This window comes from Chaetura pelagica, unplaced genomic scaffold (genome assembly GCF_000747805.2).
Source record: "Chaetura pelagica isolate M959 unplaced genomic scaffold, ChaPel_1.0 scaffold188, whole genome shotgun sequence".
Taxonomy (NCBI): Eukaryota; Metazoa; Chordata; class Aves; order Apodiformes; family Apodidae; genus Chaetura; species Chaetura pelagica.
In genome coordinates, this window is record NW_009954196.1 from 651,937 (window position 1) to 667,057 (window position 15,121).

At 36.4% G+C, this 15,121-nt stretch overlaps 1 protein-coding gene across 4 annotated transcripts; it reads left to right on the plus strand.

Annotated features, from left to right (window-relative positions):
- The first annotated feature begins 233 nt into the window (after window positions 1-233).
- UBE2D3 (ubiquitin-conjugating enzyme E2D 3) lies at window positions 234-8,977 on the plus strand. Of its 4 annotated transcripts, XM_010003164.1 has the most exons (7): window positions 234-257; window positions 343-374; window positions 2,926-3,003; window positions 3,807-3,912; window positions 5,250-5,343; window positions 5,845-5,894; window positions 7,161-8,977. In XM_010003164.1, coding segments are annotated over exons 1-6 (360 nt in total). In that variant the 5' UTR covers window positions 234-256; the 3' UTR covers window position 5,894; window positions 7,161-8,977. The 4 variants fall into 4 exon arrangements, with proteins under 4 accessions (XP_010001466.1, XP_010001467.1, XP_010001465.1 ...); XM_010003165.1 differs by lacking the exon at window positions 5,845-5,894 and having other exon boundaries at window positions 7,161-8,668; XM_010003163.1 differs by lacking the exons at window positions 234-257; window positions 5,845-5,894 and having other exon boundaries at window positions 321-374.
- Window positions 8,978-15,121: the final 6,144 nt, after the last annotated feature.

The window sequence follows — 15,121 nt, forward strand, 5'->3', positions numbered from 1 at the left end:
TGGTGTTCATGGCCTTTGTTTTTTGTAGACAAATTTGGTAGCGACCTAGGGGTTCTAATAGTTCTTACTGCACATTGTTCTGTGTTTATATATGGAAAAACTTAAGGTTTTTGCGGGACATGAAGTGAAAATTACCAAGTTGATTAGTGTTTGTTCTCTGAACAGTTTTTTTTGTTGTTTTTGTTTTGTTTTTTTCTTTTTTAAGCACTAAACTGACAAAACTTGAAAGTAACCAGCAGGTCCCGTTGGAGATGACAGTAAGTAACCTTAAGTTTTATGTTTTGCTCTGCTAACTCAAAGCATATCATGCATAGATAATAATGCGGAGTTTTTCTTTTGTAGTGTTTCATTGGCAAGCCACAATTATGGGACCTGTAAGTATTCTAATTCTTGTGATGTAATTCTAAACTAGTAACTCTTATTCAGGAGAAAACTGGATTTTTTTTTTTTGCTTTCCTTCTCTTTAACTCCCTGTATTAGGGAGTAAAGACCTGTATTAGGCTTTAGTTCTAGAGGTAGCAGAAAATGAAGGGGGGGGGGAAATAATCAGTTTGATTATTATTTTATTATTGCTGGAATGTTTTATGATGGCATGTATTTCAGCTGAAATGATGTCTAGAGCAATGTTAGGCATCACTTAATATCTATAAACTTTGTTTACATCTAACTTTTCCTGAAGTTTGAATCTAGAATGAGCTTTGTACTGAGATCTGGTCCCAGTGTCAGGCATGTTGGTTGGGATACTTTTGTGTGGATCTTGAAACAGAACAGGGAATCCTTATTTGATCTGGTGTTATGTACTGAGATGTGGAATACTTTTAGGAATGGAAGGGTAAAAAGTCACTCACAGTGGAATGTGAGGTTCCAGTTACAACTAAAGGAAAAAGTCTGTTAAATGTTTGGTAAGCATCTGAAACCTGAATGTGACTTTTTCCTTGTTGGACTACAGAAGGCAGATGTTTGCCTTTACTGAAAACATAACCTGCAAACACTTGACATCTGAATTTCTCAGGGCTGGTTATCTATATTTAGAAAACAAAACTTTCTGTAACTTGAGAAGACAAATATTGGATGTGAGTAGATGTGCAGCCACCAAGTGATGCTTCTGGTGAGACTACAGTGTAGGAATTAAATATCAGTGATGCTGAATTGCCCTGATTTATATATAGCTTTGTATTTATGTGAGGGTTTACAAGATCTTTGTGGGAAGTGTGGTTATTAGAGGGTCACCTGACTGGAAAAATGATTCTCCCATTCCAAAGTCCCTGGTCCTTACTGATTGTAACTAGGTGCCTCAAAAAGATAAAATTGTTTAATGGCTGTATTCATGCTTAAATGGCAAGGAGTGTTCTGCACTATACTAAGTATGATTTTACATGGTTGGTGTCTGCATAGTCATAAGGTATTACACATCACTTGAATTAAAATTGGGATTATTTTAGCTTCCCCTTCTGATTTAATAATGTACAGCTTCTATTTTCCCATGTGTTTTTTTGTGGTGTCAAAAGGTCTACGTTCTATTTTCTAGATTGGCCAGTATCCTGACTAAATTGTGGTGTTAGTAGTTGCTTCTGGGGCATTGCTTAGTGCCTTTAATAAAAGACAAGGATTTTGGAACCAATCATCTTGTCTTCCATTTCTGCAATAAGGCTGTAATTTTCTTTGGTGTAAGGGAGCTTGCATTGGTTTCAGACAGTCTAAGAGGGGTTTCTGTAATGGCTAAAATGTATCCCTAGAGTATGTGCTCTGGTTGCTCAAGTAGAAGAGGTTGTCTTGATTGCTAGCTTTTCAGCAGAGATTGATTAAGGTATAAGCTACATGTTTTCAGATTTTAGTCACTTGTGTAGCAGAATTTCATTTTCTGGTATTTTAGTAAGATGTGGTTGTTTCCTTACATTGGTGAAGTGTTTTTGCAGTTAATTTGAAAATTTAATTAACAAATGATTCAGAATTGAACTCTGCATGTCTTTCATTTTCCCTAGTCTTGAATCTGGAATTTAAAAGCATTGTCATCTTCAGGTCAAACAATGAAATCATTAGATCTGTTTCAGAAACTTAGTTGTATTTTCTAGTAAAAACTTCTCACATCTTTTTCTAACTACTAACTTAGAGAATCCCTGTTTAGTGACTCCTTTTATTCTCTGCTTACTATCAGCTTTTTTGTTTCCATATGTTGCGTTACTGCTAATAGTTAACGCTTGAATTAATTACCCCAAAATTGTTTCCTTGGAACAAGGAAATTTAAAATACTCTTCCATACTAGATTACAGTGAATTTCTACTACAGAAAGGGAGGAAGAATTCACTTTAATCTTGATGGGTTGTTTGTTTTTTTTCTTTGTTTGGTGGTCCTAGTAGGGTTGGAAGCTCTTGGTTTTTGCTTTTTTGGTTGTTTTTTTTTGCGAGGAGCAAGGCCTCAGCTGTGTATTCACAGGCTTTCTGCAGGGCTGAGCCATGCCTAAGCTAAAGACTGCATTTAGGAGGGAATGAGAGGCCCTTAGAGCTGTCCATGGCCACTGAACTTGGGTGGTTATAACAAATGAGCTCAAAACACAGAACTCGAGGTTATTGAACCTGACAGCAACCTTCCCCTCCCCCCCACCGCTGTTATCACATTACTTCTTGGAGCTGTCTCAGAGGCTTTTGGATGCTTTTGTCAAGTTGTCCTGTGTCAATTGTCAGATAAGCTGTTTTCTATGAAGCATTAGCTGGGAGAGGTCCATACAGAAAGTCACCCGTGTCTTTTCTGTATCACTTACCTTAGGAAGTAGTAATTGAATTTTGATTGCATCTCTCTTGTATTGGTGGGTTGAACAGTTTGGTTCTTTAAACAAATTTCTCTCCTTTTATTTATTTAAAAACGGCATATGGAGTGATATTTAGTCATGAAGATTATAATAGGAGAATTATTTGTTTGCTTTGACAGAATGACAGTCCATATCAGGGTGGTGTATTCTTCTTGACAATTCACTTTCCTACAGACTACCCTTTCAAACCACCTAAGGTAAGTATTGCTTTCTCATTTGTGAAATTATTGTTTTTTAAAGAACTGAGTACAGGATGGAAATTGTCAGCATGTGTTTTGTAATATTGTCAATTTCTCACTTCCTGTTGTATCTTAGATGGTAGGTCCCTCTGACTACCACAAGAATGGGTGTATTAGGATGTATTTCAGGAGCAAATTCATATATGTGAATTCTGAATGGTTTTGGGTTTATTTCTGTTTTTCTTAATTTATATGAAAACTTGCTAGCTATGTGTTACTATAATAGAATTCCTACTGAGTGGACTGTTGGTGACAGTGTAGCTATTACGGTTGGTCTGTAGGAATGTGATACTATGGATAGCAGTTAACTTGGTCAGTGCCTAAAATCAGTGAAGACTGTATCCGTTAGAATCTTACAGTAATTGTGAAATTTGCTCTTTTTTTGTGGCTGTATCAGCTGCTAGCATTGTCTTCCACTTTTCAGTCAATACAAAAGTGTGCACTTGGAGTGACTGCAGTGTTTAAAATTCTTTAGCTCTGTGATAGCAGTGTTACCATGGTTCAGGCATTTCTGTCGAATGTCTTCATGATGCAGGCACCTGTGACTATAACACAGCCTCATACTTGCCCTCTCTCTGTTGGAAATAGAGCACGTGGAAACTGAGAGGTTGTGGTGCATTTCCATGAATTTGATGCAGTTTAACTGCTTAATCCTTTTCTTTTAAAGTAAATTGAATTGACTAAAAGGTTGACTGAGAAGAAAGGGTAATGTCATTGTTGTCATAGACCAAAACACACTCCGCATATTTTTTTTGTTGCAGGTTGCATTTACAACAAGAATCTATCATCCAAATATTAACAGTAATGGCAGCATTTGTCTTGATATTCTAAGATCACAGTGGTCTCCTGCTTTAACTATTTCTAAAGGTAACTTTAGTGAAAGAGAAATGTTTCTTTATTATGTTGAATACTGTGCTTTCAGTTTTGATTGTTTTTAGTTCTTACCAGTCTCTTGATTACCCTTACTCATTCTAGCCTGTGTTTTGCCAATTTGATAATGATATCTTGCCATGCTTTTATTGGATGTTTTTTTCTAACACCTTTTGATACATGGCTGTTTAGGACTTTGGCCACTTATTTGCTTCAGTATTCTTAGCAGAGCTTACTAGCTTGATCTCAGAGGACTCTGCCAGCATTTGAATTGAAACAGGCTGGTGTATTTGAGCTAAGGCTGAGAAACTGCTTGTTTGCAGGTGTCTGTGTAGATACAGATTTGCATATTATTGTAAAGATTAATTTAAAGTCAGTTTTTAATAATGAAATCCGCATGATTTTTTTGAGTGAACCTGTAAAAATAACATGTGGAGTTATATTGGCGTATCTTTGTGGCAGATGATTAAAAGAACTGTTAAAATATAAAAGCAACACATGTTGCTTTCTGCTGCTGTACACTGGTATGGTATTACATTACTTCATGAGCTGAGCTTACTGATAATACATCAGGATAAGCTGATGCTGTCCTGCAGTAGAAGCTTTGCAGCATTCTTTGTTTTATTATAGTAAATAACAGTTAATTCTCAAATATTTTCATGATTATCAAATTTCGTTTTGCCTCAAAGTCAGTGGTCACTGGCTTCAGAAGATACATCAAAGTGCTCCTTTGTCTATAACTTGTAATTCCTATCTGTCCAAGGAGTAGGTTTGTAATTTGACTGTGGATTCCTTACATTTTAATGCTGTCAGTACTGTTTTTCTTTCAAAGCTGCTGTGAGAATAGAGGATGAAGTCCTTATAGCTGCCTACAACAGTGTTACTCCTTTATTTTATGACATGTGGTTTTATCAGTGCAGACCAACATATTTCTACCTTACATACAACAGAAAAAGAATTTAGTCTATAGACTATTAGAAAATAGTGGTGAAGTTCTAGTGATTAAAACCATTGAATATGCTGGTCATCAGAATACATAATATGTTTTTGTTGGCTGCTACATTGCATCATAGTGCAGGGGACAACAGTGCTGTTAGCTTGTGTGCTTACTGACAGCTGTAAGTGTTGGGAAATAGGAAACAAATAGTTCTTGCAAACTTTTAAGTCGTTCTGAGCTTTTTATTTAGACTGGGTTACAAATTTATTTTGGCCATGTGTCAGCAGAAGGCTTCTTAGGTTCTCCTGTGCTTACGTTGTGCTAACGCAAAGATCTGTGCTCCGTTGTTTCAGATTGTTGCTCTTGTTTTACTATTGAGGATTTTCTTTTTTTACAGTTCTCTTATCCATTTGTTCACTGTTATGTGATCCAAATCCAGATGACCCACTAGTGCCAGAGATTGCACGTATCTATAAAACAGACAGAGACAAGTAAGTACAGAGTTGCGTAAGACCAGTATTTTAACAAACTTGGTAAGAGTGCATTGTCAGACAGCACTTGTGTTGAGTGAGTCTTTTGTGACTGAGATGGAGAGAACTTGTGTGTTCAAGCAGTACCTATTCTTGGCAATGCATAATTAAAAAACAAAGAGGCTTAGTGTCTTTCAAGTTGTGGGTAAAGGAGATGCATGGCAGTATTTTAAAGTTATGTGTTGCTTACGATGCATAAATAAAATATAGTTAGAACTTCATCTTGAAGATAGCTTTGTTATGTTGGTTCTTTCTTTTGCTAGCAGCTTGGCCTTTAATTTTGGTGCTCCCCTTGAAAAAATGCTTGAACATTTTTCCTATCTGTGTTGAAACAACTTTTTTCTTTCCTTACCTGCTTTTAAAATTTTTGCACAGATAGAATTATATGAAGTAGACTTTGTTTATATATATATGTATACCCACACACATATCTATTAATGCTAAATATACTTGTCCAATTAGGTACAATAGGTTAGCAAGAGAGTGGACAGAGAAATACGCTATGCTGTAGGGTAAGAATATCTGCACATCATGGTGCATTTAACAGAATGGAAACTTGTCAGCACTTGGGTGCTGCATGCTCTAAGGCACTGGATTAACTAACAGATAATGGATGCACCAGTTACTGAACTTGGATATTTAACAGCTTGATCTGTGGTTAGTGTGAAATGTATTGGCTAGTCACTATTTCTCACAGATATTGCTCTTGCATGGCCAAAAAAAATATAGTGTGAAATAATTAGTTTTGAGCCAACTTGTCAGCTTGTTCTGGTAAGTATTTACCCAGGTTTTGTCAGAATTTTCTTAAAGGTGGTTGGTGCCTTGTAGCAAGATCTCATGCCATAGATGTTGGTGAATTTAAACTGTCGAAATTTAAACTTTGTTATTCAGCAGGGTCTGTCTTCTACCTATAACCGAGGAAAACGTGGGGATTATGTTCTGCTTGCATAATTGAAAATTAACTTCTTACTGACAAGCATGGAGTATAAACTAATTGTCAGCTTTTTTCCTGTGGAAATTGTGTACTCAAGTGTTGTTTTAATATTCTTTTTAAAAATTGTTTGAGCAGTATATTCATGTGACAAGAGAATATTAAGTGTGAAGAAATGCTTAGTGTTGTTTTACTTTAAAATGGTAAATTTGACATTCTGTATCCAATTATGATGTTAACCAAGTAATCTTTACTTATGGCACGTGGCACTCTGTAATCTTCACCTAAGAACAGTATTTAAACAACATGCTCCCTTTGCCTGTCACACCCCAGGTGGTCTCTGTTCTCTCACCTTCAGTAGTTCTTCACAACACAATTCTAGCAAATCTAGTTGTCTTGAATTTGAAGTGTTCCATATAAATTAGAGAATATCCCTGTTAGTCTAGAGTGGGAGAGGGGAGATTGAGGTTAGACATTAGGAAGAAATTCTTCGGTGTGAGGGTGGTGAGACAATAAAACAGATTGCCCAGGGAAGTTGTGGCTGCCCCATCCCTGGCGGTGTTCAAGGGCAGGTTGGATGAGGCTTGGAACCTGGTCTAGTGGGAGTTGTCCCTGCCCACAGCAGGGGGATTGGAGCTAGATTATCTTTAAGGTCCCTTCCATCTCAAACCATTCTGTGATTAGGTCCTTTTTTGTTTTTTTCTTCAGTTCAGGTATATCTTACTATACATAGAAGCTTCTCTTAGTGTGAAGAGAATAGGGAGATAAAGTGATACTTAATCATTAACTGTTCAGGAAATTGCCGTTGTCATGCTGACACTAATTAAATTCCTCATTTTGTTTGCAGGTACAACAGAATATCTCGGGAATGGACTCAGAAGTATGCCATGTGATGCTACCTTAAAGTCAGAATAACCTGCATTATAGCTGGAATAAACTTTAAATTACTGTTCCTTTTTTGATTTTCTTATCCGGCTGCTCCCCTATCAGACCTCATCTTTTTTATTTTTTTTGTTTACCTCCTTCCATTCATGCACATGCTCATCTGAGAAGACTTTAGTTCTTCCAGCTTTGGACAATAACTGCTTTTAGAATCTGTAAAGTAGTTACACAAGAACAATTGCCCAAGATTCAGAATTTTTTTAATGGAGCATGTGTAATATGTGGCCAATGTCTTCATTCTAACTTGGTTATGAGATTAAAAACAAACATTCCTCACTGCTCTAACAGATTCTGAAGATATCACCTGAAGGGGGGAGGGGAGATGGATGTTCAGTTTTCTCCCATCAAAGAAGTAACATTGCTGTAGCAACATCCATCTTGTTCCAAACCTTGCAGTGTTAGAGAACTGAGGTTTTAGTATACACTTTTGCTCATAACTGATGTGTCTGGAGAATTGGTACTGAATCTATAGCATCAGCAGAACAGAAAATGTGATGTATCTTATGCATGTCAATAAAGGAATGACCAGTTCTTGTTTTACAGAGAATGGAAATTGGAAGTCAAACATCCCTTGTATTCCAAAATAGGGTCTAAGAACATTTTTGTAATTCATTTAAATTTTGTTAGGAGGCTTGGAGCTATTAGTTAATCTGTCTTCCAAAACACTGTTTAATATAGCACTGAATAAATGATGCAAGTTGTCAATGGATGAGTGATCAACTAATAGCTCTACTAGTAATTGATTTATTTTCTTCAATAAAGTTGCATAAACCAATGAGTTAGCTGCCTGGATTAATCAATATGGGAAACAAAATCTTTTGTAAAAGCAAAGCTGGTTTTTGTATATACTGTTGGGATTTGCCTCATTGTTTTAACATCAAATAATGATGTGAAGTTCAATAGAGTGAATCTTTTCCCATTTTCAGTTATAATGCTCAGTCTGTTGCAGGTTGACACATTGTTCGGCCTGATACATGCAGAATTAATAAGCTAACATAGTTGTGTAGCCTTAGTAGTGTGCTACACTTGGTGCTGGAAGCCCAGTGTTCAAGGATGGACTTGGGACCCAGCAGATCCGAAGTGGTGTATTTTGGAGATACTTCCTGATGCACTCGTGTTTGCTGACTGAGAACCTTTTTCTTCACCTTGTACACTTGACAGCTGAAAGATCTTAATGTGGGAGTAATGATGAGGCAAAAAAATATAAAATAAAGTACTGTTTTGATGTGGGAATTGTCATGAGGCTGTGTTGAAGTGACTTTACTATGTGGGATGTTTGTTACCATTGAAAAGGACTTGTTCAGCCATGCTGCCATTTACATTGATGACTATTTTAATGCAAGAGACACTTTCCTCATGTCAGGTGACTAAAAGTTAATAAAGACTCATTGCTATTGGATTTTTGTTCTACAAGAAACATTGTTTTGTGCCATTAGTTTTATCTTTGCAGCAACATGGGCATTATTAAACATCCGTCTCTCCTCTTTCCTGCCCTCTTCCCTCATATTTTTCCTTGTTTGATTTTTTTTTTTTTGTCTCCATTCTCAACATCCACAGCTTCATTTTCTCTAGTCTTGTATTATCACTTTATTGTGCATCTGTGACTTCGCACTGGCACCACTTTTGCACTGCTTATAGTTATGTACATTCCGGTTCCTTGTCCCCACATGGATGTGGAAAGCTAGATGTATAATAAATGTTAATCCTTAATTTTTATAAAAATTGGAATATGTAGTTTGGACATGGTTTGTTCTGGCTCTAAACTTATGAAAGTGAACTTATTTTAAAGTCTAGTTGGCTTGAAATTTAGAAACCCAGGCTCTTTAACCTCACTAAAATGCCTCACTAAAATGATGTTTTGAAATTTGTTAATGAAGTTGCAGTTCATGCAGTATTTCTGCTTTGCTAACCAAATTGTTTTGCTTACACCATTTTGCTGGAAAACTGGATATATTTTAAATACAGCTGCCAGTAGCATTACAACTGAGGTAAAAATTTGTATTTCTAAGCTTGCAAATATGTTGTTCTCACCTTTTTGGTAATTATGTTAATTTTATGCTTTTTACTTTGTCTTGGAGTTACAGCCACCGAGATCGCTTATGTGATCAACTAGAAATATGTTTTGTGAGATATAAGACACTAAGCTTCATAAAACTCAAGGAGAGATTAATGAGGAAGGTCAGAGATCACAAGATGGAAATCTTGTTTGGACCATTAGATATTTGTTTTGAATCCATAATGGTCTGGTGATATTTTTCTGTAATTGGAAAGTACATATTTTGATGAAAGAAGAATGGGTAAATATAAGATGTTTATATGCATACTGGAGGTCATGCTGGGACTAAAAAATCTTACCTTTGTGAAGTGGGAATGGCAGGTGTTTTGTCCTTGAAGCAGTCCCAGTAATGCCATGTGCAGACTTCTTGTGGAAGCTGTATTGGGGCTTGCAGTTCAAGTGGGGTGGCGAGGGGAGCAGCTGGTTAACATGAGCTGATAAGGAGATGATGAACAAATTTAAGAACTTTCTTTTTTTAAAAAAAAAAGCTTAATCACTGATTAGCTCAGTGAGTAAATTACTTGCCAAAACCAGGCAGTTTGAAGAAGTATGTAGTAGATCTTGATTGCTATATAACATATGGAAGGAGGGGAGAAGGGGGAAAGACTTATTTTGAACTTCATGTGAAAAATGAAGGTTTTGGAAAACACTGAAGTGAGTGATCCTCTCCAGCTCTGTAGTAAGACATTTCAGGATGTTGAATGCAGTAGCAGCTGCAGAACAGGAGGGCCAGCTCCACACTAAAAGTCTTAGATTGAACAAATTCTGTATTTTTTAATTCTTTTTAAATGGCTTGTAGAGAACGAATATCAAGCCAAGGCAGTCTAGATTTAACAGACTTCAGAAGGGAAGAAACCTAGACTTCAGTGTTGTTTCTGGAATAGGTTGTTAGGGTTTTTTAGAGTTCTTGCTATTTTTAAATGGAGTTTGAATTTGACAGCACAATTCCAGTCAGCTTATTCAAATTTCACTTGAAAAACGTAGTGGTTTTAAGAACATTTTGAAGTTTTTTCAGGATGCAGGAAAAATTTCATCTGTATTGGTTAGGGATAATTTTTTTCTTTCCATATCTGCCAATGCACACAACATCTTCTGTATTGGTTGAAAAAACTAGTATAAACACTTCTACATGTCTGTGTAAAAACATTCTAGTCAGTTGCACTGTATGTAGTTTATTTGATATAAAGTTTGTAGGTGGTAACTCTTTCTAAAAAAAGTCTGGGTTTAAGCAGACCACAACAGTAAGATCTGATTGCTATGGAGGCATGGAACTGAAGTCTGGCAAATGTTTAAAAGACAACTAGTTGGCACACAGGTGTCCAGACATACGATACCAGTACTGTTAGATTTTATAATGGCTTGTGCAAGAAGGAATAGGTATTAACTAACATAACAGTTTAAACATCCTCAGCCGGGAATGTTTCAAATAACTTTATTGTAGTCCTTTCTGTAGCCTCCCCTCAGTTGTTCTAGTAATTTTATTTCAAATCCTTCGTTGTTATAAAAAAGAGTATTTTAGTGTCATAATCATTTGAAGCAGATACCATAGGTCCATAAGATGTGGCTAGTGATTCAGAAATCAGTCTGTAAGTCCCTAATAAAATTGTTGAGCATAGCAGAAGGTGGAGTTCAGCTGAGGATTTCTTGTATCTACAGGTGTCAAAAAAAAAAAAGTTTCTTTTCCTGGTTTATGTGTAATTTTATATCTGAAAACTAGGCTAAGACAACAGTCTCCATTAGAGAGTTAAATGAAACACATTAGCACTAGAACAATGAAATTAGAAAAATAATCCATTATCAATAAAGGATCTTGAGTTATAAAGGTTATTTCACTAAAATACAGACTACACTGATTCCTTCAAGTCTGAAAACCAAAAAGCTGCTACTTCTAGGAATAATTTGCTTTGTTGTTCAGTTCTCTGCATCACTGAATGGATGCTATTTTACTTCAGTGCCTTAAATATAAAATGAGCATAAAAAGGAGAACTGATGGATTTAGATCTTTATAGGCCATTGTTGCACATTTAAAAGGTAGTTGGAATTATGGCTAAAATATTTTCAGGATAAGGCTGGGGACTTAAATATTGGCAGTAGTGCAGGACTAATGCAGAGAGTTATGGTATTGCAGAATATGAAGTTGGCTGAGTGTTTAATGAGAAGGTATGTCAGGTAAAGACCAGCTACCCATATTATTGTGAAATGAAAATGTGTTGGCATCAATTCATGCAGTCTACTGTAAAACTAGCTGGCTTCAGTGTAATCTGGGAAAAGATACCTGAGAAATTGTCATTTTAAGCGGCCAGGTTGGCCTGTCAAAGATTTGCAGTTCAGATGTAGCCTTAGGAAGAGCAATTAGGAGTGTAGACAGATGAGCTTTTGCAGGTGTGTATAGAACAATTCCTTAGTCAATGTTTGCCATTGTTTAGCCAGTGCCTGTAAATTGTTAGTAACTATTCTTGGTTAATGCTGTGATAACTTTGGTCTCCTATGTCATTTAGAAGCAAGCGCTCAGTCTTCTGCAGGGGTAGTTCAAAGTTGTCTTGATTATTTTTTTTTTGTACTGTGGTGAGGTGACACGAGGTTTGTTTACTGTGATTCAGTTGGGGGGGAAAAGAGTTTAGTAGCTTCCAGGTGAGCAGTAGTAATTACTGTAACTATTTCTAGACCAGCTGTCTGTCTTGGTTAGAAGAAGTGACAAGTGTAATGATAGGTGCCAGAAATTAATTTAATTTGATAGGACAGCTCTTTGTAAAGTAATACCTGAGAAGTTTTGTAAGATTGTCTGGTAAACATCTCTGTTTGCCCAAAATAGTGTGTTTTTTTTTAAATTTGGTTGGTCTATTGGAACTTAGGAGAATTTAATATCTCCTAACAGTGAAGGTTTTTATTTTGTAAGGAAGTGACATCAGAAAACATGCAATGTCGATCAGAACGTGTTTTTTTACAGCTTTTAATTGATCTTTGATCTGAGGTTGTACCTGATTGACTGTGAAAGTAGGCTGTTCTCTTTAAATGGCTGCTGTGTTCATGAAGAGCTGTCTAACTGGTGATGTTCTTAGAAAACATTGATAGCCACTGAATACGATAGTTAAATCTGTGCTGAAGAAAATAGAAGCCTATGCTTGTTTGTAAATCAAGTCTGTGGCTTTTTTCCCTCTGGGAAAAATGCACTTGCAGTGTTAAAATGCACTTGCAGTGTTTGATGCAAGTCTAAAAAGAAACCATCTTTATATAGTCATGAGTCCTGACTTTTTTTTGTAAAGGGAATTTTCTGGAACACAACTTCTTTACTGAACATGCAACTCAGATCCTCTTAGTAACTAGGTGAGAGGAACTGCAATTTGCAACCTTATGTGCAGAACTTAGTGTGGTTTATAACCTCATCCTCCTAACAGATTTTTAGGGTAAATAGCAAAGATGTGTCATAGCTCTGACAATGACTACTTTTCAATGTGAAGATTAATGCTTTGGGGAAGAGTGCTTTTGCTGAAGCGATGCTTACAGATTCTTTGCTGTGTGCATACAGAAAGTTAATTCACAGATACCTTGGAAATTGAAGGATCTATTTAATATAACCATTATCTTGTTATTTTTCCTACTGCAAGATTTGGAATGCTCTTATTGGCGTAAGAGGTCCAGATCTTTTAATAAAGTACTGGATTTTGTGTCTGCCTTCAAGAACACTGAGGAAAATATCACTGTTAGTGACTGTAGGAGTTCTCAGGTAACACACTTAGTGGAGAACAAGGCAGTTTCTGGAACATGGCACTGATACATCCTTTTATAGAATGAATTAGGACTAGCTGGAGAATTTAATTTAGTATTTGGGACCAAGTATTGTTCTATCTCCATGTCTGTGAGTAGCCCTTTGAAGTCTTGCATCTCTTAACCATATATGTCTGATCTAATTGACCTATGTGCTTTGACAAATTTTACTGGTTATTGTTTGTGTGTCTTGCTAAGCTTTTTTTATACTTTTATTCCACCACTCCACTCTTTCTTTAGTTTTTCTCCTTACTGTGAAGCCCAGTGATAATTTAATTCCTTAAAGTTTCAGGAGATTTTTATTAGAATCTGCAGTGCTGACCTCAAGAGGTTTGGGATTTTTTTTATTTTTTTTTAAAGGCCAGAGGACAATGCATATAGCAATACATTAGCTTGTCAATTAAAGTAGGTGCAAGTGAGATGCATGATGTTTGGAGAAGGCTTTTTGCTTCAATTATGCTATAATGTGTATATCACAAATCTTGTCACATTAGCTTATAAAGGCAGCCAGCTATTAGTGTGTACTAAGCCACGGTGTGATTCTGAAAGTCTACTGCTGCATGTAGTAGATTTAAATAGAAGTTCCTCAAAAGAGAATGAGTGTGGCTTTGCATAAGCTTATTTTGCAGACTATTAATGGAGTAATAATGCTATGAAGTCTTTGGGGTACAATAATTTATAGCTCAGGTAATTAGTACAGTTAACTTTGCATGAAGGGTTTTTCATACACTCAGAAAATGCAAATTTTACATAGGTAAGTAGTAGTGTTATAAAAAGCAGGGTGAAATGTCTTTATTATTCCTCTACGAAGATAAGTTAACTGAAATGTGTACACCAAAGCATGCAGTTAACCACATACACAAGTGTAAGCCTCCTTTTACCACAGTTTTTGTATTATAAAAGTCCTTTGGTTTGGGAGTTAATGGTTTGCTTGGGAATGAGCTCTAAGCTCAGTAACACGCTGCCGTGGGAGAAGTGCCCATGGTCTAACCAGTATTAGAGGTAGAACTTGTGTAAATGAATTGTGACCCCTTGTTTCTATTGTTTACTACTAACTGCTCTTAATGTTTTTACAGTTTGAGTTGTATTTAATGAGGATATCTCTAATTGTTTTTTACATAATGATTTCTGTTTCCTGAGAATCCATTCCAAATTCATTGAAAGCTGCACTTCAAGGTATCATTACACAATTGCAGACAATTGAATTGGAGCAGAGGTAGGTAGGTGGCTGTTACTTAATTTAGCTAGACTTTTTTTCTACTTAATATGTGCTGCATTTCACATTCAAAATTACCGTTTCAGTGCAAAGGATGTCAGTTTTCATAGCCTTTTGATTTATAAATTGTGAAAGAAGTAAAAATGCATTCTGTTTGGATTAACCATAAATGAGAAAACTCAAGCTGTAAGAAAATGCAGGTAACCCTGAAGCATATCTTTGCACTTAATTTTCTCTCCAATACTGATACAATTGAGGTAGAAAAATATTCCAACTTTTCAGAATGAAAACCTGAAAATACAGGCTTGTGGAAAGCCATTGACCAGTTACCTTGAACTTTAGGATTTAAAACTATTTCCTTAAAACAGCTTTTCTTTAATGTGGCTATGTGGCATCTTACTGTCCACATGTGCATCATTATGTGCTTTATGGGGGCAAGGGGGGGGTGTTGTGGAGGAGGAGAAGCAAAAGAGGAAGATGAGAAGTTGCCATTTGCTGCTTAACTGAAGCTGGAACGTCTCAGGGTCACAGGGTGGGAGACCTGATACAGAAATAGGTTGTAATTGACCACTGAGCACTTCTGACCTTATTTTCCTTCCCACAGCTGTCCAGCAATGTTTGTCTCCACCCTTTAGAGGCCTAAATTTCTTTTTGCTCATTTCTTGCACGTGCACCTACCCCGCTAGGCAGGGCTTCTTTTTGCTGCCTTCCCTCATCTGATGGGCAGTGTCTTTCATATAACTTAGAAAGGCAGTGCCTGGGGACTCTGAGTTCTTTTAAATTGTGAACCGGTATTTTATGCAATTGATAGGGCAATTCATGACTTTAG

What these genes read in the sequence shown, in the direction of transcription:
- UBE2D3 (XM_010003162.1), top strand. Translation starts at nt 321, where the DNA reads ATGCGGAGTTTTTCTTTTGTAGTGTTTCATTGGCAAGCCACAATTATG. An exon ending in ACCCTTTCAAACCACCTAAG is followed by an intron (nt 3,004 to 3,806) that starts GTAAGTATTGCT and finishes TTTTTGTTGCAG; the next exon opens with GTTGCATTTACAACAAGAAT. An exon ending in TGCTTTAACTATTTCTAAAG is followed by an intron (nt 3,913 to 5,249) that starts GTAACTTTAGTG and finishes CTTTTTTTACAG; the next exon opens with TTCTCTTATCCATTTGTTCA.